Consider the following 27,033-nt stretch of genomic DNA (forward strand, 5'->3'; position numbering starts at 1 on the left):
CTGTTGAACTCTTTCTTTACTACAATGCCATGGTCTCAGTGAATTGGTTTTTGTCTGTACAGTAGGCAGGAAGAACAGAGTCAAGATTCATAAGTACCTATCTTCAAAGGCCAGTGCCAGATGTTCTCATGCGCCTACTAATTTAAACATCACATCCTTCCTGTGACGTAGGAATTTGTGGCAGACTCTGCTAGTTTTCCCTTGGAATTCATTCTCCCATTCTTTCATAGTAAAATAATTTTTTTCTTCCCTAGATAGAGACTACATTTTCCATCTTCTCTTACAGCTAGGTATGGCCACATGCTTAAATTTTGGCCAATGTGATGTAAACTATAGCGTCCTGTGGCAACTTCCAGTAGCTCTCCTAAAGGGACAGCTTATGGGTATCCTTCCCTTTCTTTGTCCTTTCTCTATCTTTCTACTTGTATATAAATCTTAGATGATGAGATTGAGACCATTCAAGTAAAGCAACAAAAGGAAGCCTGTGTTCATGAAACCATAAAGCACAGTACCAGCATTGTACTGCCTTTAGGGACTTTTGGGCAAGAGACAATGAATTACTATCTCATTCAAACTATTACTGTTTGGCAATACTGTCACTGCCAGCTAATCCTAATCCTAGCTTATTCAGAATTTGGCACATAGAAGTGGGGTGCTAAAGGTAACAGAAACTAAAATATGTGGCATTAGGTAAGGGCAAAGTTGGCAAACTTTCACTGTCAAGGATAAGATAGTAAATATTTTAGGCTTTGTAGGTCATATATGGTCTTAGTTACATGTTCTTCCTTTTTTTTTTTCTTTAAACCAACCTTTTAAAAATGTAAAAAAAACTTCTTAGCTCAACCTTTTAAAAATATAACAGTCATTTTTAGCTCAAGGGTCAACAAACATCAGGCAGATGGATTTGGTCCTGGATGGATAGTTTGCTGTGTTTGCTCTAGTTCTTAGGGATCAGCAGATGCCCCCAGGCAAATGTTGACTTCAGGGCCCACTTACCTTTCTGGAGTCATGTTTTCTCAATATTTTTAGTTGTTAAGTATTTTTCTTGTTTCTTTATTAAAAAATAATGCATTTAATTATTAAATGTTGCTTTTAACCTCAGAGGAGTAAACTATATAGAAGATGCAAATCGTCTAAAGAAGTTGTCAAAACCACATTGCAATTATGGATTATTAATATGCAGGTATTTACTCAAAAAAAGGCAAAACTTTCATTTTCAGGAAAGAAAAAATTAGCCAACAACTCGTATTGATAATTTTTAAATCTTTATAATGGCACTTGAAAGTTCAATTAAAACAATTGCATCATCCAGGAATTATACAATTTTGCATTGTCTCTCATTTCATGTAATTTATGATTCTAAGATGCCCATTATGTTCATATCTTCCAAACCAAAAATTATTTTCCCAGCAAGTGAATGGTGTAATTTTACTTAATATCTTTACATAGATCATAGAGTTCTATAAAACATTGTACTAAAGTACAAAAATAAGTGCTTTATGCACAGTTTTTAATACTGTCTTTATCTTTTTTATGGTACCTCAGCTAACCAACTTCACATAAATAAAAATAATAACAAAAAAGAAAAGAAGGAAGAGATTGTTTAACATCTGGAAGCTATAATTGCATTTTGCTGACAGGTTGCTTTTCATTAAGATACAGGGAATAACAATATTGGGCTGTATTGCAGTTAGAAAAGTAGAAGAAAAGAATTGTATGAAGGAATAAGAATAAAAATTCCAATGGTTACATTTAATATTTAAACCAGTGATAATGATGAATTGATTTAAATAGATTTATCTGTAGTCTGTGTGCCCAAAGATCTCTTAGGAATTATAAAGAAAATGCCAAGTTTCAAAATAAAATTTACATTTGTAAAGGAGTATATATACTTAATTGCAAATCATTTATTGCAAAAATAGGCATGGCTAAGGCTTGTGATATAGATTTTAAAATTTTATAAACACAAATGAATTTAGAAAACAGAAATAGTTAATGGCCAAAATGTTTTCAAGTAAATCAAATATATAGGTACCTGTTCATCAACATCATAAATCAGTTTGTGTATTTATCAATTCCATGTTTTAATACTCCCTCTGGACCTCTAACTAACCTTTTCATCTTCTTGTATTTTTGCCTTTATATTTCTCCTGGGGAAAATATTTGAAAACTCATTTTATTTAAATAACTATAATAGGTCAAGTGTTAAATTCACCTTTTAAAAGGCCTATTGTATCAATCCAGAGCTTGGCAATCATAGTGAAAACTTAAGGTTTAGAACAGAGTTGATTTATTTTCAGGATTCTAAGTGGCAAGCCCTATCAGTGAGGCAATTATATGTAATTTTGAAGAATGCAGAATCGACCATGAGTCTGTGTGCCCCATTAAGGAGAGAAGTAGAAAATATATGTATTTGTATTCACAGTTTCTGGCATATGAGTAGGTGCATAGTAAACACAGACTGATCATGTATTCTTTGAAGAATAGATTTGCGGGTTAATAGCAATAGAGCCTGTAAAATTTGTTTAATTTTCAATGTTGGTAAAGAGAATTGAAGGAGAGTTAAAGGGAAATTTTGTAAAAAAGGAAAATAATCTGATTATCTTTTTTCATTCAAAATAAAACCTTTATATGGAATGATCTAAGAATTTGTTTATGAAGAGTGGTTGATGAACAATTATAATGATGAAATCAAATGCAAGGTAATTAGTGTTGGAGCAAATTTGTGAAGCAGAAGGAAAAAAGGTAATATGATTTTTAAGGTGAAGGTTTACATAAGACCTTTCTGTTTCGAGATAGAAGTAACTTGACTCAAGGAAGAAAGAAACCAGTAAATGCTGATCTTACTAGTGCCCTGTGGATCTCTATAGACCAAGCAAGTGTCCCTAAGAGCTATCTGCTTGTCTTTCCCCCTGCCTAATCTGGCGTAGTAATGGCTAGCTTGTGCTGCCATATGAAGGCAGAACTCAGGACTCATAGCCCAGGGGTAATGAGAGGAAAATTAGGACCAGAAATGGGCTGGGTAGAGAGACAGTAAGACAGAAAATGGATTGATAGAGATTTTGGAGGAGGAAGTGTTACATTCTTCTCTGTCTCCCATGACACTGCTCAGTCAGGAAGGAGGAGCTGGACTCTTTAGTATAAGCTGCTACCTGCTCTGGAGAGGGCAAATCCAATTCTACAAAATTAAAAACAAAAGAAAACCGCAACCCATAAAGGTGGTGGTGGTGGTGGTGTGTGTGTGTCTGTGTGGCAGCAGGTGGGGAGGGGGACTGTATAATTTGTTGTCTAAACTGGGACACATTTGGGAATAAGAGGGACCATTGTTAATATTTACAAAAGGACAGCAGACCTAAGCCAGAGTTGTCCTGAAAACCAGGATGTAGTGTCACCCCAGAGAGACATTGCTAAACCCTGAATAAGGTTGGTATTCTACAGTCTCCAAAAAGGTCTTTGGGCAGCTTACTTTATTTAAGATACTGTTTTTTCTTTCTTCTATTCCTTTAGACAAAGTATCATTTGTGGAGAGAGAGCAAGCTGTATTCTTCTTCTTGAATTTCTCTCTCAACATAGGAGAAAAGTCTGTAATGGGACAGGTAGGTACAGAAGTATTCTATATTTTATTCCGGGCATGTTTGGATGAATGAAGTCTTCTGGTTTTCAGGTTATTTTCCCTTTCTAAATTGGCTATAAATTTCATTATTAGTGAGAGAGTACAAGGTTTTCTTTTAGCTTTCCTTCAAAACTGAGGAGAACTGTGGACACATAAAGTTTACAATCTCCCACAAATGAGCCTACATATACATCACTGTCTATATTAAACTTACACATTCTATTTTCTGTATAAATATTGTTAGACAGCATGGCTTTTAAAATGTTGGATATTTTGAGGGCAATAGAGTATTCTGTGCCCATTTTTCATTTAATAAAAAAAGTTTAAATGTTTCACTCCTTAGGTAAATAGAGAGAATGGGAGTCAGAAAAATCTCTTTTTCCTTAGTTTCACTCATTATAGTACAATTTACTTTGTTTTTCTAATGTTGGCAAAAACAAACATAGAGCCTGGTATATACATTACATTTCTATGAATATGTTCTAGTAAAATTCAGAGCATTTTTCAAGACATTATTTGAGTAAACTAAAATTTCAAAATCAAATTTAACAATTTAACAAAACCTAGTTGACAATTGTTGCCTGTCAGGTAGGAATATTTACTGCCCGTTTCTTTCTGTCTTCCAATAAGTATATACAAAATCTTAAGTTATCCTGTTAATATTTTCTTTTTAAAAATATTTATCCAAAGTTTTTTTGTAGTGTTTAGTAGAGACTTAGTTTTATCTCTAACAGATGTATTTACAATATATAAAAGTGTATCTACAAAATATAAAAAGTACTAACTTTCTAGGCTAATTTGTAGATACATTTTCAACCCCCTGGGAACTTTTATATGAATGCAAGGAGAGAATAATCATGACTTTGTGTGAATATTGAACACATTGTTCATTTTCTGTTGTAAGTTACTGTTAGAAAATCTTAGTGTTGGAGTTGTTCAATAATAATAGACTTTATCAAACTTCATAGTTTAGAATGCAATGAAAATTTATGCCAATTATTAACTTGATTGCCCTTTATTTTACAAATGGCACACCTAAGAACCTCCCTGTCTACGTGGATTCCAATTGTGGCCCAGTTGTCCAAGATAGAATTATAAAATAGTCATTTAGAATATAATGAAAACTAATAAAAATGAAAAATTATGTTGATACAATATTTTGCTAAATGCAATCAGAAGAATATGTTTTTCTAAAAAAACCTTTTAAATAAAAACCAATTTCCTTCACAGCTGTTATCAATACATACCTATAATTTATTTTCTATCCCACCTTGAAAAAGTTAAGGAACTGTGGTTTGGAAATAGGTCCCTTTTTTATGATTTTTTTTTTTTTTTTTTATGAGGTGGGGTTCTCTCCATGTTGCCCAGTCTGGTCTTGAAATCCTGGCCTCCAGCAATCTTCCTGCCTTGGCCTCCCAAAGTACTGGAGTTACAGACATGGGCCACAGTGCCAGATATTTTTTGAAATCCATATTTTCTTGACATGAGGTAGCTTTTTAGCAGCATTTTGGGTGCTGTTCCCCAAACAGTATGGTTTGGCATGATAACAGATTGGAGGTTAATCTAGTCATCTAGGAGAATTATATTTTGTTGCATCTGAAGGTGCTGTTCTAGCTATAGTAATGCAGTGGGAGAGAAGTAAAGCAGTTTGAGAAGAGGCAGCATTTTTACAGGAAAGAAAATAGATACCCAATCTCATTGCTGATCCATTTCCTCCTACTGAAGCAACATCAGGCTGATTTTAATTATCAATTAGCTATTAATTACCAGAATTTAAGAGACCCGATTCAAATGTACCGGATGTTCCTAAATTATTGTTTTGTTATTATAACCTGGTTGGCTGACTAATTTTAATTTTTTTCTATGAAGAATTAGGGAGCATTCCAATAAATTACAGAAGAATTGATAGTGATGCAGAAGGTTTGAAGGTATTAAATAGGTGCTAATTTCTTAAGTCTAAAAATATAAACCTTATGCAAAATTAGCCTTTGGTTCTACCAGCAATTTTAAAAAGCCCATTTTCTTAATAATTTTAAACTTACAGCAGCAGGACTTCCTCTATCTACTTAACTTGGGGGAAAGTAAAAATAAACATATGGCATGGTAGACACATTAACAGTTTCTATGAATATATTTTAATGGAATTTGAAGTATTCCCTAGATACTACTAAAACAAAGTAAAATTTTATTAACAAAACCACATCTACCTATTTGTACAAAACTGGCTCTAGGGAGGTAAATGGTATGATAACTTGAGATGGTGTTCCCGTGGTAATTTTCTTGATACTTTGGTATTACTGTATGTTTGGGTGTTTGCTCTTAATCTTGTGTCAAAGCAATTATGACTTTATCCAGAATAATGAATTTTTTTCTCATAAAGAAATTCCAGTATTAACTAAGTATTTTTTTCATTTTGATTAAATTTAAAACTTCTTCGAATCAAACCTGATCTGCATTGACAAGCCATCTGATAATAAATACCCTTTGCTATTTATTTTCAAAGATTTTAAAGAAAATCAGAACTTCTGCTCCTAGAATTTGAAATGCTTTTTTAGACTGAGTAAAAATTTGCCTGCCCCAATGGACATTTGTATGTCAATGTAAATACTATCTTTGAGAATAAAAGCAGATCTGTGGGAGAGTGTAAATTTGAATCTAAGAATTGCTTTAGGAGAAAGTTGTTTTACTTTCTCCTTATTAGAGTTAGTTTCAAGCCTACATAAATTACATTTAAATTCACACTGTTAATGGGATAAATATGATTTGGCTATTTGTTTTGACTTAGATGATTTTTAATTGCATTTTTCTATTTAATGAAAGTGAAATAAAAAAAGAAATTAAGAGATAGAGTATAAACACAAGAATATAGCAATTCCCAAACCTAGGTGCACATTGAAATCACCTGGGGATCATTAAAAAATACTGATGCCAGGCACCCATCCAAAGAAATTTTGATGTAAATGTTATGACATAACACATTGGCATTAGCATTTTTAAAAGCTCTCCAGATGATTCTGTTGTACAGCTTACTTTGGGAACTACTGTCCTAAGAAATATTAGAAGCTCAATGTAAAACAGAAAGCACAGGGCCTTTCCGAGTTTCAGTTGTAGCCTTGAAGCCTTTGTTATCTCACTGGAGTTAGTACAACTGAAATATTACAAGTACTTTTAATTGTGATTGAAATTTACCTGATTTTGATTAGAATCTGGCCTGCTTTTGGATCACAGGATTCCATTAAGGAGTTGGCAAAATTTTCTGTCTTTGTATTAATGTTTTCCTTTGAGTTTTGTAGATTTTTGTAAGGGCCAAGGGATTTTAAAAAATGAAAATTCTATTACTGTATCTTAAACCACGAATGAGACTGAAGTAGGAGTAATAGGTATTTGGTGTTGGACTTAGATTATTTAAGTTTGAACAAAGCAATCATTTACAAATATGGCAAGAAAGTAGTGCCTTCTCTTTAATTCTGTTCCAGGTTTTGTAGTGCTGTTGCTCCCCTCTCTTCATCATCAGATGTTCCTGGAGAAGAGGTCCAGGACTCTAGGCGGATTTTGGTAAATGACACCCATGCTGATTGAAACAGTTTCTAATCAGCAGTGATTGATTTAAGATTTTTCTGTGGCAGCTTCAAGACAAAAGGACTCAGGTATGGTGAATCTGCCTGATACTCACTGAAAGAAAAAGGAAGGAAAGATAGAGGATTTCCTGGCAGACTTAAAATAAATGGGTTAGATAATTCAAGGCTAACCCCAAGTTAACGTAAATGTCTCTGAATACTAGATGGTGGGGTGGATATTGCAAAAATATCAAAGAAATGAGAGCAAATCTGCACTTCTCTCTTTAAAACCACTTTTCAGTCAATTTACTGAATAGGAAGAAGTATCATAAATGATATTCTGTATATCTGATTTACTTTTTTTATAATATTAGGTAGGAGAAAAATGAGTCTGAGATGATGAAAATAAATCAATATGAACAAGTCAAAACATTTTAAATTAGAAAAAGTCATTTCATGTTGGCATGATTACTGGAAAAGGTAGGAGTTCTAGGGAAACAGGTGTGGACTAATGAGCTGAATAAACAGTAGGACCTGGATTTGTTTTAACCATATCTGCAACATATCATATCTATTTCTAGGAAGTCTCCATGGGCTGCAGGGGACAGGAAGATCCTGATCTGTGACAAATCGACTGGATGGAATTTTCAGGCTGAAGAGAGGTTGAATCCACAAAATCTTGGACAGTCTTTCATGAGCTCAGGCCTGCAATCATGCCCCACAGAGTGGGCCATGGTGAATGCATTTTGAAAAGGCATTCTACCTTCCCTTTTCCTCTTTATGACTTTGTGTATCACAAAAGCAGTTGCGAGCCAGAGGTAAGACTCTGGAGTTTACTTGGCTTCCCTTGGTTGTTAATGGCTGCTCAGGTCTGCTCTGTCCCTCCCAACTCTTGCCAGCTAAGAGATCTCTTGCCATCCTGGCAGGATTTGTAAACATACTCCCCAAACACTCAGGAGCATTGGAAGAACAACTTTTGGATTAGTGGCTCTCCAGCTTTCTGTTAAAAGGCTCTTTAACATTTGATTTCATTTCAGAATGACATTCTTACTTCATGATTCTACAATTGGTATAAGCTATACTGTCTCTGGAAAGGCATTTCTTTAGGAAAGCTATTACTTATGATCATTAGGGGACTAAGTTAGAGGTTTATTTACTTTTTTAAATAGAGTTTTGTGTGTCTTATTCTTAAATTTAAAAAGTATCTTCAGAAGGTGCCATATCCATCCCCTCGGGCAGTCACTGCAAAAGTAGGGTAGACCTCATAGGTTGTATATGCTGCTAAGTCTTGTCCAAGGGTTACCGCTTGCTTGAGCTGGGCTGCAGACACAGGTGCAGTTGCATTAGGGACAGCATATCCTGGAGTAAGATGCAGAGAAAACGTCATGAAAGGAATTCACATTTGCTCCCTTTTGGCTTATTGTCTTTTTTTAGAAATATGAATATTTAACATATTGCTTAAAGCTAAAAGTTAATATATATATTTTTAAAAAGTGCCATTAGGGACACAATATGTTGACTCAGTGATTTTAAATGACATTTAAAAAGTCCTAGGACAAGGTTCCCAAAAGTGGGGTCAACCACCTGTGCCAGAATCACTTTATACTTAAAAGATGCTTGGGATTGGATCCAAGGAAGAGAAACTTAACAGGATGCTGAGTCGATTAAAGCTTGTGATTTATAACTATTTGAGGGCCTCTGAATTTATAAATGAGAAAGAGTGATTGAAGGGTTGGCTGGGCATGGTATGTGGGGAGGCGGGGCTCGGTGGGACCAGTTCTCCTGCAACCCCACACCTGCCTCAATGAAACATTTAAAACATTTGCCTTTACCCAAGAAGATGTATAGAGACTGGGAGACAGTAGGAGAAATACTGTAAAGTTTAAGTGTGCTTCTCCATAATACCTTAAAAGCAAATGCCTAACCTGTCCATATTTAGATCTAACCATGAATAGCAAAACCACCTTACTATCTCCCAAGCGCCTCATCAAGCCTGTGCTTGGTGTGTTCAGAGGCCCTGATGCTGGTTCTCCCCCTCAGAGAACCAAAGTGCCTGAGAATTAAAAAAATAATCTATGTGCTTTCTTGTTAGCATTGTGGTCTAGTGGATGAGCATTCACTTTTGAAGAAGAAAGCATATTAGCTACTATCTAAAACATTATTTCTCTGTATTGTTTTAGTCTAAAACCTGAATATTTCTGAGATGACCCAAAAATGGTAAAAGATAACAAGAGAAAGAGAGTAGTGTACTTAAGTATGACTAGGTACTTTTTTATTGTTGCTGTTGCTGTTGTCTTAAACCCTGTTTGGTTTATGTGCGGTAGAAGCCTGCCCAACCCCAGACACATTGATTTTTTTCTGGTGGCTTCTCAGAAAGTGGTGGCAGGAAGCTGGTTGGATTATTTTGAACAAAAATTGAATCCACTCGGAGCATTCACTTTGGTCAGTACTGCTGATTAATGCACTAGTGAAGTTTTGTCCATTTTCCAAGGATAGGAGACATGTGTTAACAGTTACTTTCATAAATTTGGAAACAGTATTTCTAAACTAAGTAAGTAACATAATTGTGTGAGTGTGTTCATGCATGCATGTGTTCATGGCACAGGTTTTACCTTTAGGGATTTTGAATTTTCTTTTTCAACTTGGTCAATTTGTTAAGTTCCAGGGTGTTTACGTTTCAAATCAGTCCTTCCCTTGGAGCCTATTATTCTTTGCTCGACTCCACAGCAAAGTTATGAGAGGCTCTCAGATTCTTAGTCATTCCCAAGACAACGCTCATGCCCCAAATATTTTTAACTTCTCACAGAAGCCAATAGAAATGAGAATAAGGTAAAATATTCTTGGGTAAAAGCAAATTCTTTCCAATGTGAAAGCAAACTTATTCTCCTGATAGTTGCTCATTAGTTTTATAGTACATTTGTTAGGTGTCTTTGGTTGCAGCTTTCTGTAAGACGAGGGCTCAACTTTCTCTAAGAACTGAGAAGCCCTGGTGTGTGTCCTGAGTAAATGGACATGTAAACATCCTGTTATGTGGAAAGCAAGCACCGGCTGCTGGCCCCGCACTGCCCAGGAAGGACCTTGCCCTCTGTGGTGTCAGCTGTTTCCTTGGTAACCTCCAAGGGACTCACCACAGAGGGTTTCCAAGTTCTTACAGAGAAACAAAGCCAGGATTGAGGTCACTTTCAGATGTGAAACATCATTAGTGTTAGCCTTGTTTGACAGAATGGAGGATTTATTTACAACTTTTGAGAAAAAACAAAACAAACAAACAAACAAAACATAACTGGGAGCAAGTCCCAGGCACAGTGGTGTGAGGAACATAAAAGTTCTCACAGCTACACATGAGCAAGATATGAATTAATTAATCAATTCTAGTTAAAAATCTAATCTGGACTTATGGGGCACATACTGACACAATGACAAGTCAGAATTACAGATTTCTTGAATAGAAATGAGCTTTTACTAAAAAAAATGGATAAAAAATTTTCAGTGAGAAAAAATTTCCTAAACAACTTTCTTGCCTGGTTCCCTTTAATCTCTAAAGGATTAGTTTTTAATTATTAGCATTTGTTGTGGGTACATGATAAATGGGGACAAGTCTTTTAAATGTGACCTCTGAAGGCATTGTTGATCTACAGATAGGCTTTGCTTTAAGCAATCAGCATATGCCCCAGACCAAAATTATAGAACAGATAAATTGAGTTGGGTCCTGATTATTCATATATTGAAAAGATTTCTGTCTGTTACTCACTCTCACACATACAATTTTTGACTTTAAAATCTTTTTGGAAATAAAATTAATGAAAGTAGATTGAAGATTGGAGAGGGAGAAAGGATTGCTGAAAAGCTAATTGCCATTGGCCAAATTACTTAATCTTTCCATACTTGGGTTCTTCATCTGTATAATGGGCTTTCTAATGAAACCCAACTCTTGGTGGTGTCATGAGCATTACTAAGATATCATAATGCTTCCTGACCATTTAGGTGAATGCCTAGCACACAGTAAGAGCTCCAATAAACATCATCTATCCATAGGCAGTCTCAAACTCTCTTACTAAAAGTAAAAACCAAAACAAACCAGACTCAGAGAGATTGACTCATTCAAGGTCACACAGCCGTTTAAAGCTGGACCGAGACCAGAACCCACTCTGCTGCCCAGCTTGATTTTTTTTGCCTCGTGCTTTAGTGGGTCACTCATTTGGAAACCTCTTTTTGGTCCCAAGGCGGTGCAAGTCAGATTACTGTAAGTGGGGTACACAAACATTTCTATGATTCCATGGTACCAAAAAAAGGGTTTCCCTAATACTCTCTGCAGGGTGCCAATTCTGACATAATTTCCCCATACCTGGGAAAGCAGTAGCAGCAGCAGCAGCAGCCATGGTGCCAGGATCGCCTCCATCAGTGGGGATGCCCAGGGTCTGCAGGGTATATTCGGCTGCGTATGTCTTTGCTTCGTCCACGTAGGCACTCAGCTTTGGAGGTGTGAAAGGGTGGCTGGAAAGCAAATCAGTCAGGGTAGGCATTTTTAAACTGGTACAGTTGAGTCGGGTGAAAACCTAAGGCACTATCAGCTTTGTAAGATGACTGGATGGTGGTATTTTGTGTGGGTATTTTTCATTCTGTTTGGTATTAAAGCTTCTAAATATAGGTTGAATGTAGGAATGTTTACAAATTGATAACATCAGTGGTTGATGACATTCCTGGGACAAACAAGTAATTCACTACATGGCTTTTCTAAAGCAAAAGTGAAAGAAATTGTTCCTAAAATATATAGAAATACAGGTTCAAGGTAAATTTCAGGAGGTGATATCCACTAACAGAGAGGTCATATATTTGGTCCAAAATTTAAATGATGGGCTATTGTGTTATTATGTATAAAAATGGTAATGTCATATTATTCAACCTAAACACTGCACAGATAAAAGAATGGACTATGGTTTTGTTTGTTTGTTTGAAATGGAGTCTTGCACTATTGCCTAGGCTGGAGTGCAGTGGTACAATCTCAACAGCCTCCAGCTCCCAGGTTCAAGTGATTCTCCAGCCTCAGCCTCCCAAGTAACTGGGACTACAGGCGCCTGCCACCACACCCAGCTAATTTTTGTATTTTTAGTAGAGACAAGGTTTCACTATGTTGGCCAGGCTGGTCTTGAACTCCTGACCTCAAGTGATCTACCTGTCTTGGCCTCCCAAGGTGCTGGGATTATAGGCATAAGCCACCATGCCCAGCTAAGAATGGGCTATAGTTTTTTATTTCTATTGCATTTTACACTACTGACTGTTTTCCACTGGTTGGTGATACTACACAACCTTCATTGTGTATATGAAATTTGGGGGCCTTTATGTGCTGGTTTCATAGCTGGCACATCCCAACTACATATCTCAGTGTTTGCACTTAATGAAAAATGAGTAGATGGTAGATCTGAGTGTCTTGTTTAGATGGTGACGAAATGCACTTAATTTAGAAGTGTGTCCTGCTCTAAAATCAAAATGGTAAGGAATTTGGAGAAGTTACACACATTGCAGGATTCTGGCTGGCTAGAGCGGGAATGGTTATTTTGTATAAGAAGAGCTGTCTTTGGTCTTGTCCAATAGCAGAATGCAGCTGGTACACTGGCTGTCCCCAGTTATTTTTCTGACAAATCTCTTCTAATATCTACAAGAATAAAAAAAAAAGTTATTTTCCCCTCAAATGACACATTCACATTATTTCCCAAGTTTTCAGGTTTTTAAATACTAATCTTCAGAGTTCAAGCTAATATCAGAAGATATAAAATGCCACATAGTTTAATGACTCATAAAATTTAAGATGAACTCAATTTGAACTCCATTAAAAATGTTAGGTCTATCAGTTCATAAAAATCACTTTCACACCATTTACTGTAATATGTTTTTAGTTTAGTCCTTTAGCTGTAACTTTTTACCAAAAGCTTAATTTTATGACTTGTTTGGTATATTTGTTTTTTTAAAAAAATTGTTGCTCCAATACTGTGTGTATAGATTTACTCATTGTTACCTTCAGTCTCTGGGTTTATAATGGTTTAGAGATGATAACCTAAGAATATATTTTTCTTTCATGTCATTTATCATAGGGTTTTAATCTCACAATTTTATAAAAGTAGAATCGAAAAGTTTAATGGATTGGAATTCATTGAGCATTCCTGGATGGGAGTTGACAGTTGCGATGTTTTTATTTGTTTGGTAAGACACTACCTCTGGCTTTTTTTTTCTTAATGACAATATGCTTTTTAGCATCCTCCTATATGTTTTTCTCTTCTGTAATTACTCCAAACTGAATATTTTCTAAAGATTCATAGTTTCTTTATTCTGAAGCCATTTTTGGTTGTCCAGAGGTCCTGATGCTCTCTTTAATCAGCAGATTTAGTAGACTGTGCAAAACAGGGCATCAGGCTGAGAAAATAACTATAAGACAGAACAATGCCCCAGGATAGGTCTCTGGGATTTCTTACCTAATTTGTACTAATGAACCCAGCTGCAATAGCATGACATTTTTCAGTTTATTAATTTGTAGATTGTTCCTATTTTCTCTATTGACATTTTCTTTTTAATACTCTTGTTGTGTAGGCTCTCTTGTCATCCTCAGAGCATTCTCTGCAGTTCTTGGGCAGTAATAAAGGAGCTTTTTCTGGTAGATATTATGCCTGCCTGTTCATGCCAGGTGAGCAAACCCTGGTGGAAGGAGCGCCAGCTGTCACTGCTGACTTTGTAGGGCAGTGCTTGTCTCTCTGCTTCTGGCTGGAAGTTTGTAACTCTACTTTGGGGTTGTTTAGGCCCCATCTATATTGGTGGTGGCATAGTCTTCATTTCTAAGCTCTAGTTGTAGAATTTCAGAGACAAATTAAAGAACTTTTATTAATTGATAGAGATTATTACCCACATATTAATATAAAACATGATGAATTTCTAGCTTGAGTTTAGTGTAAAACAAAGAAATCTCTTTTCATATTATAGCAGCACTCCGAATTATTGTTATACAGAATTTGTGACTATTATTTTTTATTTTCTTAAAAGATTTATAAGTATTCCAGTACTTCAATCAGGTTCTTTGTTTTGGGTTTTAACCCAAGAGAAACTGGATGATATGACTTCATCATATCACTTACCAGATTTCATTATAATTATATGTTTACATGTCAGGTTTTTTCCCACTGAATTGCCATCTAATTTTTGATGAGAGGGATTTTGTTATATTCACTTCTAGATCTCCAGCACCTAGTGCACTACAGGGTGCATAAGAGAAGCTTACTAAATCTTTTGTGAACAAACAAATGATTGCTGTTTAGCACTCTGATAGGCATTCTTTTTGTTTTTTAATTGTCTGGGTAGGGTTAGCAGAATCCTTAGATAAACTAATTTGTAGATAAAAGACAGCCAGAAATCCCATAATACAATTACCCAAGATGAGCTTTTAGAAAACCACATTTTATTCTTGATGAAAATTATAAGGGCTCCTACCATACATGTGGGGCTTATACCTTTGGCATGGGAGTAGGGAAGTTTCCTTGAAGATACACAAACTGTAACTCTGGTTATTCAGCCAAAATTATTATTTCAGAGAGATCAGCACCTATAACACTCCCACAGGGAACAGTCTCAGGGTTAGCATAGACCCTGATTTGTTTTATTTTTAACGCTGGGAGTCAGTTTCCATATTGAAACTTTTATAAATTTTAATTTTCCAATAATAAAAACCACAGGCTAATTCTGAAGTACGGAAACTTAGAACTGTTAAATAAACACAATAAAAATTCACTGTAACGGCACTGCCCAAACATAACTATTGAAGAAGAGTTAATTTGGTATGACTAATGACATCTCATAGTTAACCTAGATATTCACCTAAATATCATGGTGGAGTTTTCCCTTAGATACACTATTTCCAAGAGAAGATGTCCTAAATGGTCTATTCAGGGCCCTGCCATAATACTCTTCATTTGCCAAACAACCTGGCTCACACACAATAGATATTTATTCTGAGATGGGGCCTTTGCCTCATTTTATTTTCATATAGGTTATTGGCTGATAATTTTTAATAGCTCTAAGGTTCTTTTCATTTCAGTGGAATATTATTCAAGGTGTTAAACTTTATGGTTTTTAAAAAAGAGTAAGGGCCTATAATAGAATAACAGCACCCAATGTCCAGCATTCGCTCAAAGTGTGTCATGTTGATTGGATGTTTTATATAGTAAAAGAAAAAAAAACCCATAGCTTGGGTAGGGATCAAGTCAAATCATTTGATAAAAGTGAATGATGCTCATTGGCACAACTTAAAGAAACTATTTCTGGAATAACATTACCTACCTGGGGAGCGAGTTTAATTCCTTGGGGTTTTAATGCAACAGGATTCATTGGGGTGAGCTCCATCCCAGGTAAAATGTCATAGAGTTTATCTTCTCTCTTGTCTCCTTTGACCTGGTATCCTCGACCCAGGCCTGTGTATGCCAAATAGCCACGGCCGCCCAGTCCTCTCACTCCCGCAGCCCCTACAGGTACATTCATGTAAATTTCTAGGAATGTAAGAAGGCATTAAACTGAATCAAACCACCAGAAAATCACCCTGAATCTTACTGTAATGGAAAAGTTAGCCCAATTCATGGTGATTATTGCCCTGAAGATGAGTGGGAAACTCTAGGATTCTAATGTAATGAAACTCAACATAAGGTAAGGTTTAACATAGATGTCTCTCTCTTTTTTAAAAAAACTTTCAGAAGAGAGCAATACCATTGATAAGTACAATACTACTGATAAGTACACAAGCAACTTAAAAGTTTTGGTAGAGAAATTTTGCAATTTTTGTCTTTAGGTAACCTTTTCTTGACATTTTCTATAGACTAATAAAGACTGGAAATGTATTTGTTACAACATTCCAACATAATTCAACCACTTGTTTTGAAATCAGTCTTGCTTAGAGACCGTCACTGATCAGTATATCAGAAATAAATTCTGGCTTCCCTAATTATCCCACCTTCAATGACTTATTAGAAAATAAACATTTAGAAAGCATGCTTTTAAGTTCACCATCCTCTCTCTTATGTTCGGTCAATGTGATGATTAAATTTCCATTGAGTTTCATGCATAGATTCCTTTTGATTTTTGTTTTGCCATGTTGCTACTTTGATTATCTATTGGTGACATAGAGATAAAAATTAAATTGATTTCCCTTCATCCATGAATATTATTCATTGATTCTTTTCTTGTTATAAGATAGAAATTTTTTTTCCCTTTTACTGGAGTTTGTTTTTTTCTACATCATAACTGGTTGACAATTTGCATTCAATGTATGGATTGGTTAATGATGTGATTTTTACATTATAAATGCATAATATTTCAATGATATAATTTATCATCACATAAACAAGTTATCCTAAAGGAAATCCTGATTATTTCATTTGCATTACAGTTTTGGGCAAAGTAATTACGAGTATGAAACTTTTAAGGCTGTTAAGACTAGAGCTCCTAGGATGATCAATTCAGTTCCTCTGAAAAATAGTAAAACATAGTAAGATAATTGTTTCCACAGTAATCTAGTTGTGCCTCTTTGCTTCTAAGTCAAACCCAAAAATAGACCTAAATACACAGTTTGTTTATTGAATTGCCCAGATTCATGTCGTATTTGGAAGATAGAACTGGGATTCAGCTGGCATTAGCCACATCCTAGAAAAACTAATCTGAAGGAACCAAAAACACAGGGATAAGCTAGTTTCTTGGAAATAAAATGAAGGCTTTCTTTATCTTCTAGCTTCCTGAAGAAATGAAGCTTGAAAAACTGCTCACACATTTAGAATTCTTACAGAAGTCAAATGTGAAATATTTATTGTTTTATTAGCAGTCCAATTGAGGGTTCTTTTTTCTATTCAGTGTTTATTTAGTTCTCCATGTACTAAAGAAATATAGTGATTTCCTTAATAGTTTGACTTTTAAGAAAGTATAACACATATTTTTTGGTCAGGTCAGATGAGAACATCTCATATGTTTGTTATATTATATCTATTATTATTTGTGATTTATATGTTAAGATGATGTCACTGAGTCACCATAAAATACACACATACCTTGAAAGATTTTTGCTATGAGGAAGTTGGTTTCCACTGGACTATACTTGTCTGTCCCAGAAGTGTTGTAATGAGCCACATATGACTGCACAATAGTGGACAAGTGATACAGAGGAAGCTAACAATTATGGAACTAGGTTTTAGTTTGTGCAAATTTTATGGGCCCATGCAAAGTTTGAGTTTGTGCAGTAGGCTCATTTGCACAATGTTCTGACCACATTTTTTCAATAACCAGTTGTAATGTAAAAAAGACTCCTATTAAAGGGAAATTATTGATGTAATACTTGATTTTTAATAAACAATTTTTCAGTGCTTTTCACCCAGTGGACCCATCAAATGTATCTAAGGCTACTGCAGTATGAATCATTTGAAATCTTGGGATAACTCTAAAGCAAGATCTGACTGGCGTTACCTCTAACAGAAGGTGCTCGGATAATGGCTCTGTTGCTGAGGTGTCCTTTGGTGGCTGGGAAATGAAGACTGGGAATTGCTGCATAGGCCTGGGGGGCATAGAAGACAGGAGCTCCAAGGTAGGTTGTGGTGGGATCATAGACTTGGCCCAAAGAGTAGGTATACTCTCCTTGCAGCATGGTGCCCCTTCCACCTGTGCCTCGGGTGTACCTAACATAACTGTCCTTGTCCACTGGTTTTGCCAGGGTCACTTCAATGGGAGAACCATCCAGCACCTGTTGTAGATAGCAAAGAAAAATCAACATGAGATGATATGAAGATAACCAGATGTAGCTGAGCCCTAATAACGTGACTACTTCTAAGTGTTAGACTATTTGCTGTAGGCTTACTGATTGTATCTTGTCACTTTATAGGTTTGTGTTCGTACGCCTGTTGAATTTTCTCTGAGCAATTTATTGGTAAGTTGCATAAGATGCCAACAGGTTTGACGTAACATATTGGCCAGCGTCTATTGACATATTCATTATAAATTTACAATCTGGTTACAGTCAGTGAGACAGAAAGTTATGTAATATTTCTATTATGTCATATATGTTTTAAATTACATGTTTATATAATTATACAACTACAAGAAAATTGAGGTTTGCTATGGATGGTATAAAATCTCCATTACCTAGCACAATGAAATGAAGATGAAAGGAAACCCATAATGAGATCGTATCAATTATTAGCATTTAGCATGGGCAGCCAAGTCAGGCCCTTCCAGCTGATAGCCAGCTAAATGTTATGCTCCTTAAATCAGCCACACAAGTTTTCACTGGGCATAGTGTGGCCCTACCACAGGAAGGGGAATATGGGAGGCTGTTGCATTGCCTGCCACAAGTTCTTCCTTGTGAAGCCACATTTGGATCTGCTGAACAGTTGGGAACTAATAAACAGGGATGATGGGGTCAGGGGTAATTGGGAGTGAGAGTAGTATTGAGGTTCTCAGATCATGCACCCCTTAATACTTGTCCTCAAGAATTATTGACACAAGTTTTGAAATTGCACACAGCTCCAGATGTCGAAGATAATGGTTGTATGTAGATCTACATGTACAAATACCTTCTATGTACTTCTTGCCTACACAAGAAACAAGTGGCTCTCAACAAATTCCTGATAGATTAATGTATTTATTATCAAAGGGAAAAGTATTGTCAGAAAGCATTTGTGGCTTTTTAAAAATAAGAATATGATGATCCTCTATTTCATATAAAGAATGCTTTTATATAAAGTGTTCTTACAGAAATTCCCATTCACTGCAGCTGAGTGTGCACCCTTAGCCTCTGATTTCATCAGTGACTCTGGTTTCTGCATTATTGAAGTCTGCCGGACAAAGCTTGTGCTTAATAGTCATCTTGACCATTTTGTTCAGGCTCTGTATCAATTTGTCCCCAGTGTTATGTATTTACCTTACTTTTTAGTAGCAGGAGCCAGTGTCAAATAAGTTAGATGGAATACTCTGAGAGACAGACAGAATCCAGCTGGTAGTCAATAATCTTATATTGATGTTGATGTAGTTAGAAAAAATAGACCTGGGATATTGAAAATAGGGGAGGACCTTGGGTATAAGATTCTTTATATCTTCAGTCTTGTCTTGAGGAAGATGAGAGATCCAAATAGGTCTCTGCTTATTGGCACTTCCAAATTAGAGATATTTTGCATGGAATGATTCTTTGCTGCAAATTCAGATTTCTTGTTGTAATTGGTTTTGTTCTGCCTTCCTCTGTCCCATCCAACTGCATTTTAAACTCAATATTGTATTTTAGTTATTTGTTTAGGTAGTTCAAGAGCTTTGACAATATCTTATTAATCTGTATAGCCCAAGCTCAGTAAAATTTCTTTCACTTCATAGACTTACAAAAAGAATAAATGAATAATCATTCTGGAGCTCAATTCATCATATTTCTCTCTAAATAGACTTATCTTCCTGACTTCCATAAAAATCTACCATATTGGAAACTTATAATAACTTGGCCTTTTTTTTTCACCCCTATCTCCAATCAGTTCCTGAGTCCTTTGACTTGGTCCCCTACAGTTCTGTACATGGCTGTCTTCTGCTTTCTATACCTACCTGAGTTCAAGACCTTATTTTGTCCCATTCGGGTGACTGTAGTAGCTTTATAACTAGTTTCTATTATATGTTCCACTTACTTATATTAAAAAGTAAATTCTTACTAGGTTAATTGTCCTAAGTTGTAAATGTGATAATTACTACATAAAAAAATTTCAAGGCCTCACCTCATCTAATAAATTAAATATAAATATCCATATATATGTTCAAAAACCTTCATAGTTCCTAGGAAAACTTACTTTTGATTTTTCCATACCACATTATAGTCAAATATAATATTAAATATATATTTAACTAAATAATATATGTAAACATTTCTATAAAAATACCTAGCTGTAAAAATTTTGAATAATTTGAATATGTTTCCATTGTAATTATTCCAATGTAATTATTGACATTTAATTTGTGATGGCTGTTCCTTCCCAGCAATCATCTTGTATACTCAAGGATGTTTCCAAATGGAGAAAATCTAACTTACAAATTGTTTTCCAAGTAATAACACTTTTACAATAGCTAAATGTGATAATCAATGAAGATGAAATAATGCTTTTCTTTATAGACATGTATTTAACTATGCTTTAGCTTTTGCTTTGCAGTTTTCTTTTTTTATATTTCAGAGTCAATACTTTCTCCACCCCTCCTCCAGTACTCAAACAATTTTTACTTTGAGTGGGTCCCTGAGGAGCTAATATGTAAGAGACTCCACAGTGTCTGAAGGGCCTAGGCTAAGAGATCCTCCCTTTGCCCTCTGGATTCACTCCATATGGAATCCACTGCCTTCTAGCTCTAGCCTGCTCTCTGCTCTGGGAGGCTATTCTACATGGGGTCTTCTTTAACCTTCTAGATCGTGATTGGATTTAGCCAATGGGGAACCCTGGTAGGAGGTTGGAGAAAGAGACAACAGTGAGTTTGGGGTGTTTATTCTGCTTGCTCCCTCTTTGAGAGGTCACCTTTGGCTGACTGTGTCTTTTGACCAAAATCACAACTTCTTTCTTTTATCTTTTCTTTTTTTCCTTATTGATGGAGTCTCACTTTGTTGCCTAGCCTGGAGAGCAATGGCACAATCATAGATTACTGTAGCCTCAGCCTCCTGGGATCAAGGGATCCTCCCACCTCAGACTCCCAAGTAGCTGGGACTACCGTAGTAGTCCATGCCACCATGCTCAGCTAATTTATTGTAGAGATGAGGTCTTGCCATGTCGCTCAGGCTGGTCTCACAATCCAGGGCTCAAGCAATCTTCCCACCTTGGCCTCCCAAAGTTCTGAGATTACAGGTGTGAGCCACTGCACCTAGCTACTTCTTGCAAAGAGATCTGCTCTACACATTTCTCTCCACTTTCAGGATTCCTATTAATTCTCCAGCCCTGTACCTTTGCCTCCAGAATGCTGTGAACCCCAGATTCTGATATTCTCTTTTGATTCACGTAGTCCCCCACACACTTTTGTAATTAATTCCTTTGCTGTTTATTTTCTTTTGGGACCCTGACTGATACCAGACCCCATGAGTAAAACAGTCCCACATATATTATGTTCCAACTAAGTTACTCTACATTTTCCTGTTCTCCAATTTTGTCTTGCTCTTCTTAAATTCTGTGCCTCTAAGACGGCTAGTCTTTCCATATTTTGATTTTTGAAATTATACCCATTTTTCATGTCTTCTCTTAAATATTTTCATTTCATATTCATGAAGATGTTTTATTCTTTATGGCCCGCTTCTTCCTTTGAACTTTCTCACCATGTTTATCTCTTTTTATGATATTTACTTGCCTGTACTTTGCATGTATTTGTGTAGTTGTCTTATTCCTCCAACAGATTTTTAACTCTTTATCAAACATCTATGATTCTTTTTGTATCCTAGCATGATAAGTGATCTACAGCAGGTTTTAAATGTTTATTCGCTTGATATATAAATATCATATTGGTTTCTATAGACAATTCAGTAGTGAGGATATAGAAGCTTCCCCAGCCCTTATTCTTGGCAAGGTGAGAGATTCTAAGCTTTCTAAGTTGGAAGATCAAACTATGAAGGCAGAATAACAGGTATCTTGACATCTTTTTAAATCATCAGCTTCTAAAATACTGCACTAAAATGATAATAATCTTTTTGAAATAATGAGAGGAAATTGGAATTATGAAAGACAACTTGAAATAATCTACCTCAATTTCCTCTTTCCATGCAAATTGAAGGCCAGTGACTTGCCTAAATTAGAAAAAAAAAAAATAGAGGTAAAGTTGGATATATTAGGTACATCTCCAATTTCCATTGTATTTTCCATCATTTCTCTTTAGTACATCTTAAATAGACTGAGGCAGCCATGTCAGAGAAGGTTGGAGTGAAACAGACTTGCAGGACTGCACTTTTGAATGTAATGTCCACACCAAACTTGGATGGAATCTGCATATTTTTTTCTTTGTTCTACCTTACCTTCCCATTTAAAGCTTTCATAGCCTCAACTGCATCTTCTCGGTTACTGAAGTGCACAAAAGCATAGTCTCGAATTTTCTTCACCCTCTCCACAGCACCTGTAAAATAGAGTGAAGGTTGCCCCATTAACAAACTTAAGAAAGCCCTGAAAATGATATATTTTAGCACCTAGCTTCCAAGAGAATTTGATTTCTTTTTAATGGAGACCTTATATTTAAGTAAGGATCTCATCAAGAACATTCAACAGAAGATTTTGTTTGCAATCTTTAAAATAAAATGTATAATCTGACTTAACATAATTTATTATGGATTTACGTTTTCTACTTCCTAGATTATAAGATCTCTAAGGGTGGGAATTGCATCTTCCTTTGCATCTTACATAATGTGAAAGATAGTATCTTATGCATGGTAAAATATTTGTTAAATTGAGTTGAATTCAATTATTGGTCATTTTACAAACATATGTTTAGGCAATTACCTTTTAAAGTTTTCTGTTTTTCACCCTGGCAAAATGTCTTTATCTTTTTTGTAATTAACTTATGTAATTAACTTTAATTTAAAACTGAAATGTTAGGTAACTACAGTTCTGACAAGGCGTCTGAGATTTATGAGTCTACACAGAGAGGAACTACAACCAGATTTCCTATATCCTTATCCAATACTCTTTAAATGGAAAAGCAAAAAAAGAAAAAGAAAGTTGTTTCTGAAAGGACATCAGGAAACCAAGATAAGTTGCCTGCCTTGCTGTCATGATAGGTAAAGACTAGAAACAATGCAGTTATCTACTATTCTGCTTTCAGGAGTGTCTCATACAGAAACACTCACACACATCTAAAGGGATCATGCATAAGAATATCAATTACACTTTTGTTGAAAGAGCAAAAATAAAACAATTTAATGTCTATTTTCATAAGTGATTAAATCTGCTACATTTATACCAACACCAAGGAATCTGTAAAGAAAACAAAACTAGACCTGTATGTGATCACATGGAAAGATTAAAGACCTATTGTTAAATTTTAAAAAGTTATAAAAGAGTAAGTATAATATTATAGCATTTGTGTTTTTAATAACCCAAAACCATATATATGTGCACACAAATATAAATACACTCATACAGAAAGCAAACTGAAAAGATAGAGAACAAACTCTTAGCAGGGGTTACTTCAGGAATGGGGAGAAAAGTTGGGGAGAATGAAGGGAATTTTCATATTTTAATGATATATTTGGTATTTTACAAATATTTGCAAAGTTTATTTAAATTATTTGTATAGAAAACCCAAACAAAACAACAATCTATTTTTATATAAAGGAACTGCCGAACATGATGGCAACATATAAAAATGAAAAAGGTAGTTGTACCAAGATAGTTGAATGTTATATTTTTAAAATATGGTTGCTTATTCCATTTTAAAAGTAGATGTTTTGCTTAGAGTGAAGGTAAGGTGGAACATTGTTTAACCATATTAGTTTAGCATGCCAATTATCTTCTTTTAGCCTACACTCACTTGGGTGTACCTTGAGCGTCCAGGGAGACAACATAGGATGAGACATTATCATTACGCCAGGGAAAACAAGAGGAAGAAGTCCTCTCCTTTCTGTCTCTATCAAAGTTTCATTATCCTCTTAGATTCAAGATAACAAAGGTAATTAGAGTATTTACTCTCCCATATGGTTCAATCACTAAGAATTACCTTCCTTTGGAATAATAGTTGACCTGTAACATAAAGACATTGTGATACTTCTCTTTTCACTCCCTTCAACATTCGACCTTTGGTTTCTTAGGGCAATGGTTATACAGAGCAAAATTGTCTGGCTAGGCTAAGGATAACAAAGCTCTCTGAGATCATGAAGCATGGGACATATAATTAATTGAATTTTCAATATAGTCTCTTTATTCCCTTCAGTGTCACGTGAGGTGATGATTGTGACTCAATCCTATGACTTGTTTTAGTAATTGAGAAGAAAGAGGTTGGCCAATGATGATCTTCATCTTTCCAGTCTTTGCTCTGTTCATATTTCAATGTCATTCTCCACCTAGGCTCCCTGGTCTGTTATCTCCCTGAGAACAGGACCTGTTTTAGAGACTTCTTAGTATCATCTTTACCCAGTTCCCGCTTACTGCCTTGGACACAGGAGCTACTTGATAAATACACATGGAATAAGGGAATATTATCAGTCAATTCACACCCCAACTTCTGTCATCTACACCAGTTAGGTGGCATTTCAGATGATAATGAATTTAGGTTTTCTGAAATTCTGTTTACAGATATTTAAAATTATCTTGCACTGGTTTTGGAAAATTTGATATTTAAAAATGTAGCCTCATAAAACAGACAAGTTAAAAAGTTAGAGTTTGTATCCTAAAAGCTTGTTTTTTCTACAACAGTATTCACCACATGGCTTATTTTAATATATTTCTTCGTTAGTGCATAGAAGTTTGTTTAATGATTGATCCTCATTTGGCAGAGGGTGTGTCCATAGAATATGAATGATTATTACTACTCAATCATCCATTAGCAAAGAAGAAAAAGATCCTCTGAAATCATGATGGGAGGAATTGGAAAATTAATGCTGTGTTTATTATCAACTTGTCAGGAACACATCAACATGAGGAGAAACACACCTGCATGCCAAAGGGGAGGTTATCAGAGGGTCATGGTTCCCCAAGTGTGGTCCCCTGACCAGCAGAGTCAGCTTTGCCTTGAAACTTAATAGAAATTCAAATGCTTGAACCCACCCCCAATAGGGAAAGCAGTCAGTGATTTAACATGCCCTTCAGGTTATTCTAATACTGCTAAGCTCTTGTAGGAAAATCAGATCTTGTAGAATGACTATAACTGGAAATTCAGCCAATACCCTTTGGCTACAGTGGGGAAGAACAAACCATCTTCAGGTACCAATTTTTGTTCTAATTATCATTTGCATCTCTGAGTGGCAATATAGTATTATTCAAGTTAATCATGGTTAAAATGATACATGGTCAAATATTTTGAGGGAATATACAGGTTCCTCTGAGGAACATAAACTTTAAATGGAATTTTTAAAGAGTAATTTCCTGTTTCTTTCCACAATCTTTTCTAGATAAGTATAGCCTTGGCACAGTACATACTTTCCAAGATAAAATGAACTAGTTAGTTCTGACTTTTCCCTCTCAAGGCAGCAGATGTCTGCTAGTTGTTCACCTTCTGCAATTCATATTTATTTTTGCAGAGGGCCGGGAAGAACAAGCCACACATCATTACATAGCCCTGAGAGTTGTGCCGCCAGCTGCAGACTGTGCCCTGAAATCGCTGGACACATTTTAGTCCCAAGAGGAAAGAGAGAGCGAGAGAGAGAGTGAGAGAGCAAGAGACTGAGAGAGAGAGAGAGAGAGATGATGTTCATTATCTTCATGATAATTAGTAGGATCTGGGCACACATGTCTCTTCAATATATCCCCATTTGCAGACTGGGAAAGCTGAAGCTGATAACCAGGGACTAGGAAAGGAAGCAGCCTTTTAGTAGTTTCTCATTCTAGCCCTTTGCAAAAAAAAGGTGCTGTTTTAATTAGATAAAAATAAGAAGTATTATTCACTCTGGGAATGTAGAAAGTCAACGTGGAATGAGGGAGGATAGTGGGTAATATTTATACACATACATATTGGTTCCTATGCCTACAACTGCATCAACATTCAGACCTCAGCTTAGATGTCACTTCCAAACACAAGTCTTCTCTGCACTCCAATAGTAGTAGCCTGTCTAAGCTGTGATTTTTCTGGATTTCTTAAACTTTTTCCACGCATATATCATAGCTGTTGGTTCCTTCCACAGTGCTTCACACATAGGAGCTACTGAAGGAAAGACAGTTGAATGAATGAGTGAGTGAATGGAATAAGGTTGGGCATGAGAGCATTAAAGTTGTTAAGAACATACCCTTTACCAGACCTGGGTTCAAATTCAGGATCTGCCACCTGCTAGCTGTGTGACCCTGGGCAAACTACTTAACTGCTCTGGGTCCTGGTTTTCTTATCTAGAAAGTAACGGAACAAATACAGCAACCTGCATTGTAGAGTTGTGATGAATAAATGACACATGCTGTGAAAGTGCTCACTGCAATGCTTGGCACACAGTGAGGTGTCCATCATTAGCAGTTTCTAGCTTAGTCATGGATTCACAGCTGTTGGTGTGGAACCACACTATCACACTAATATTTCAGGGAAGGCAGAGTTTCTGAGACTGGAGAAAGATCTTTGGTGAATCTTTCAAAATGGAGTAGTCACATCTTTACTGAATACCTTTAGAGCAAATCATCAGCTGATCATTCTGTTATATTTGAAATAGCATCCAGAGTTGGAAACAGACAATGTGAGTATGTGCAAGTAAATATTCTCAGGCAGCTTTAACATGTAGCACCATGACCCACGCTTATTAACAACCTAGGGAATTTGCCAGGAGACTGGGAAATACTCAGTTATAAAAGGATATTACTACTATGATAACCCTAAGCCACTACATCCCAGAGTGTGTTTAAAGACACAGTAATCCCACAAGATGATCTGCCAAAAAAGAGCATCCATGTTTCAGAAATTTGAAAAATGAAGCTTTCTGTATCTCTTCTTGGAGCATTTCGAAGCATGTTAGAAGGCTAAAGACTTTAATAAGTTCCATAATGAAGAAATTAATTTAATTTTGCAGAATATGGTGTTGACAAGCTGATTTGACCATGGAGCCCTTTTATCAGTAACATCTACTAAAAGACTGTAGAATTAATGTTCTGAACTGAGTTTGGGAAACAGTAATTTGGACATTGTTTCTTGAAATGCTCTACCTCTCTCAGCATTGTAGCTCTTATATGGAGAAGA

At 35.7% G+C, this 27,033-nt stretch overlaps 1 protein-coding gene across 5 annotated transcripts in view; it reads right to left on the bottom strand.

Moving 5' to 3' along the window:
• Positions 1-1,252: 1,252 nt before the first annotated feature.
• The window catches only part of A1CF (APOBEC1 complementation factor), an 83,441-nt gene continuing 57,660 nt past the window's right edge, over positions 1,253-27,033 (bottom strand). For 3 of the 5 annotated variants that reach the window (XM_012467585.2, XM_064374138.1, XM_064374137.1), the window contains 6 exons: positions 22,190-22,287; positions 17,653-17,926; positions 15,490-15,695; positions 12,687-12,823; positions 11,516-11,664; positions 1,253-8,529 (listed from right to left, as the gene is read on the bottom strand). In XM_012467585.2, coding sequence (XP_012323008.2) covers positions 8,378-8,529; positions 11,516-11,664; positions 12,687-12,823; positions 15,490-15,695; positions 17,653-17,926; positions 22,190-22,287 — 1,016 coding nt within the window. In that variant the 3' untranslated portion in view covers positions 1,253-8,377. The remainder of the gene's footprint in view (positions 8,530-11,515; positions 11,665-12,686; positions 12,824-15,489; positions 15,696-17,652; positions 17,927-22,189; positions 22,288-27,033) is intronic. The other 2 variants (XM_012467586.2, XM_064374139.1) reach the window with 1 other exon arrangement.

Source organism: Aotus nancymaae, unplaced genomic scaffold (genome assembly GCF_030222135.1).
Source record: "Aotus nancymaae isolate 86718 unplaced genomic scaffold, 86718_ANA_hifiasm-v0.15.2.pri h1tg000010l, whole genome shotgun sequence".
NCBI lineage: Eukaryota > Metazoa > Chordata > Mammalia > Primates > Aotidae > Aotus > Aotus nancymaae.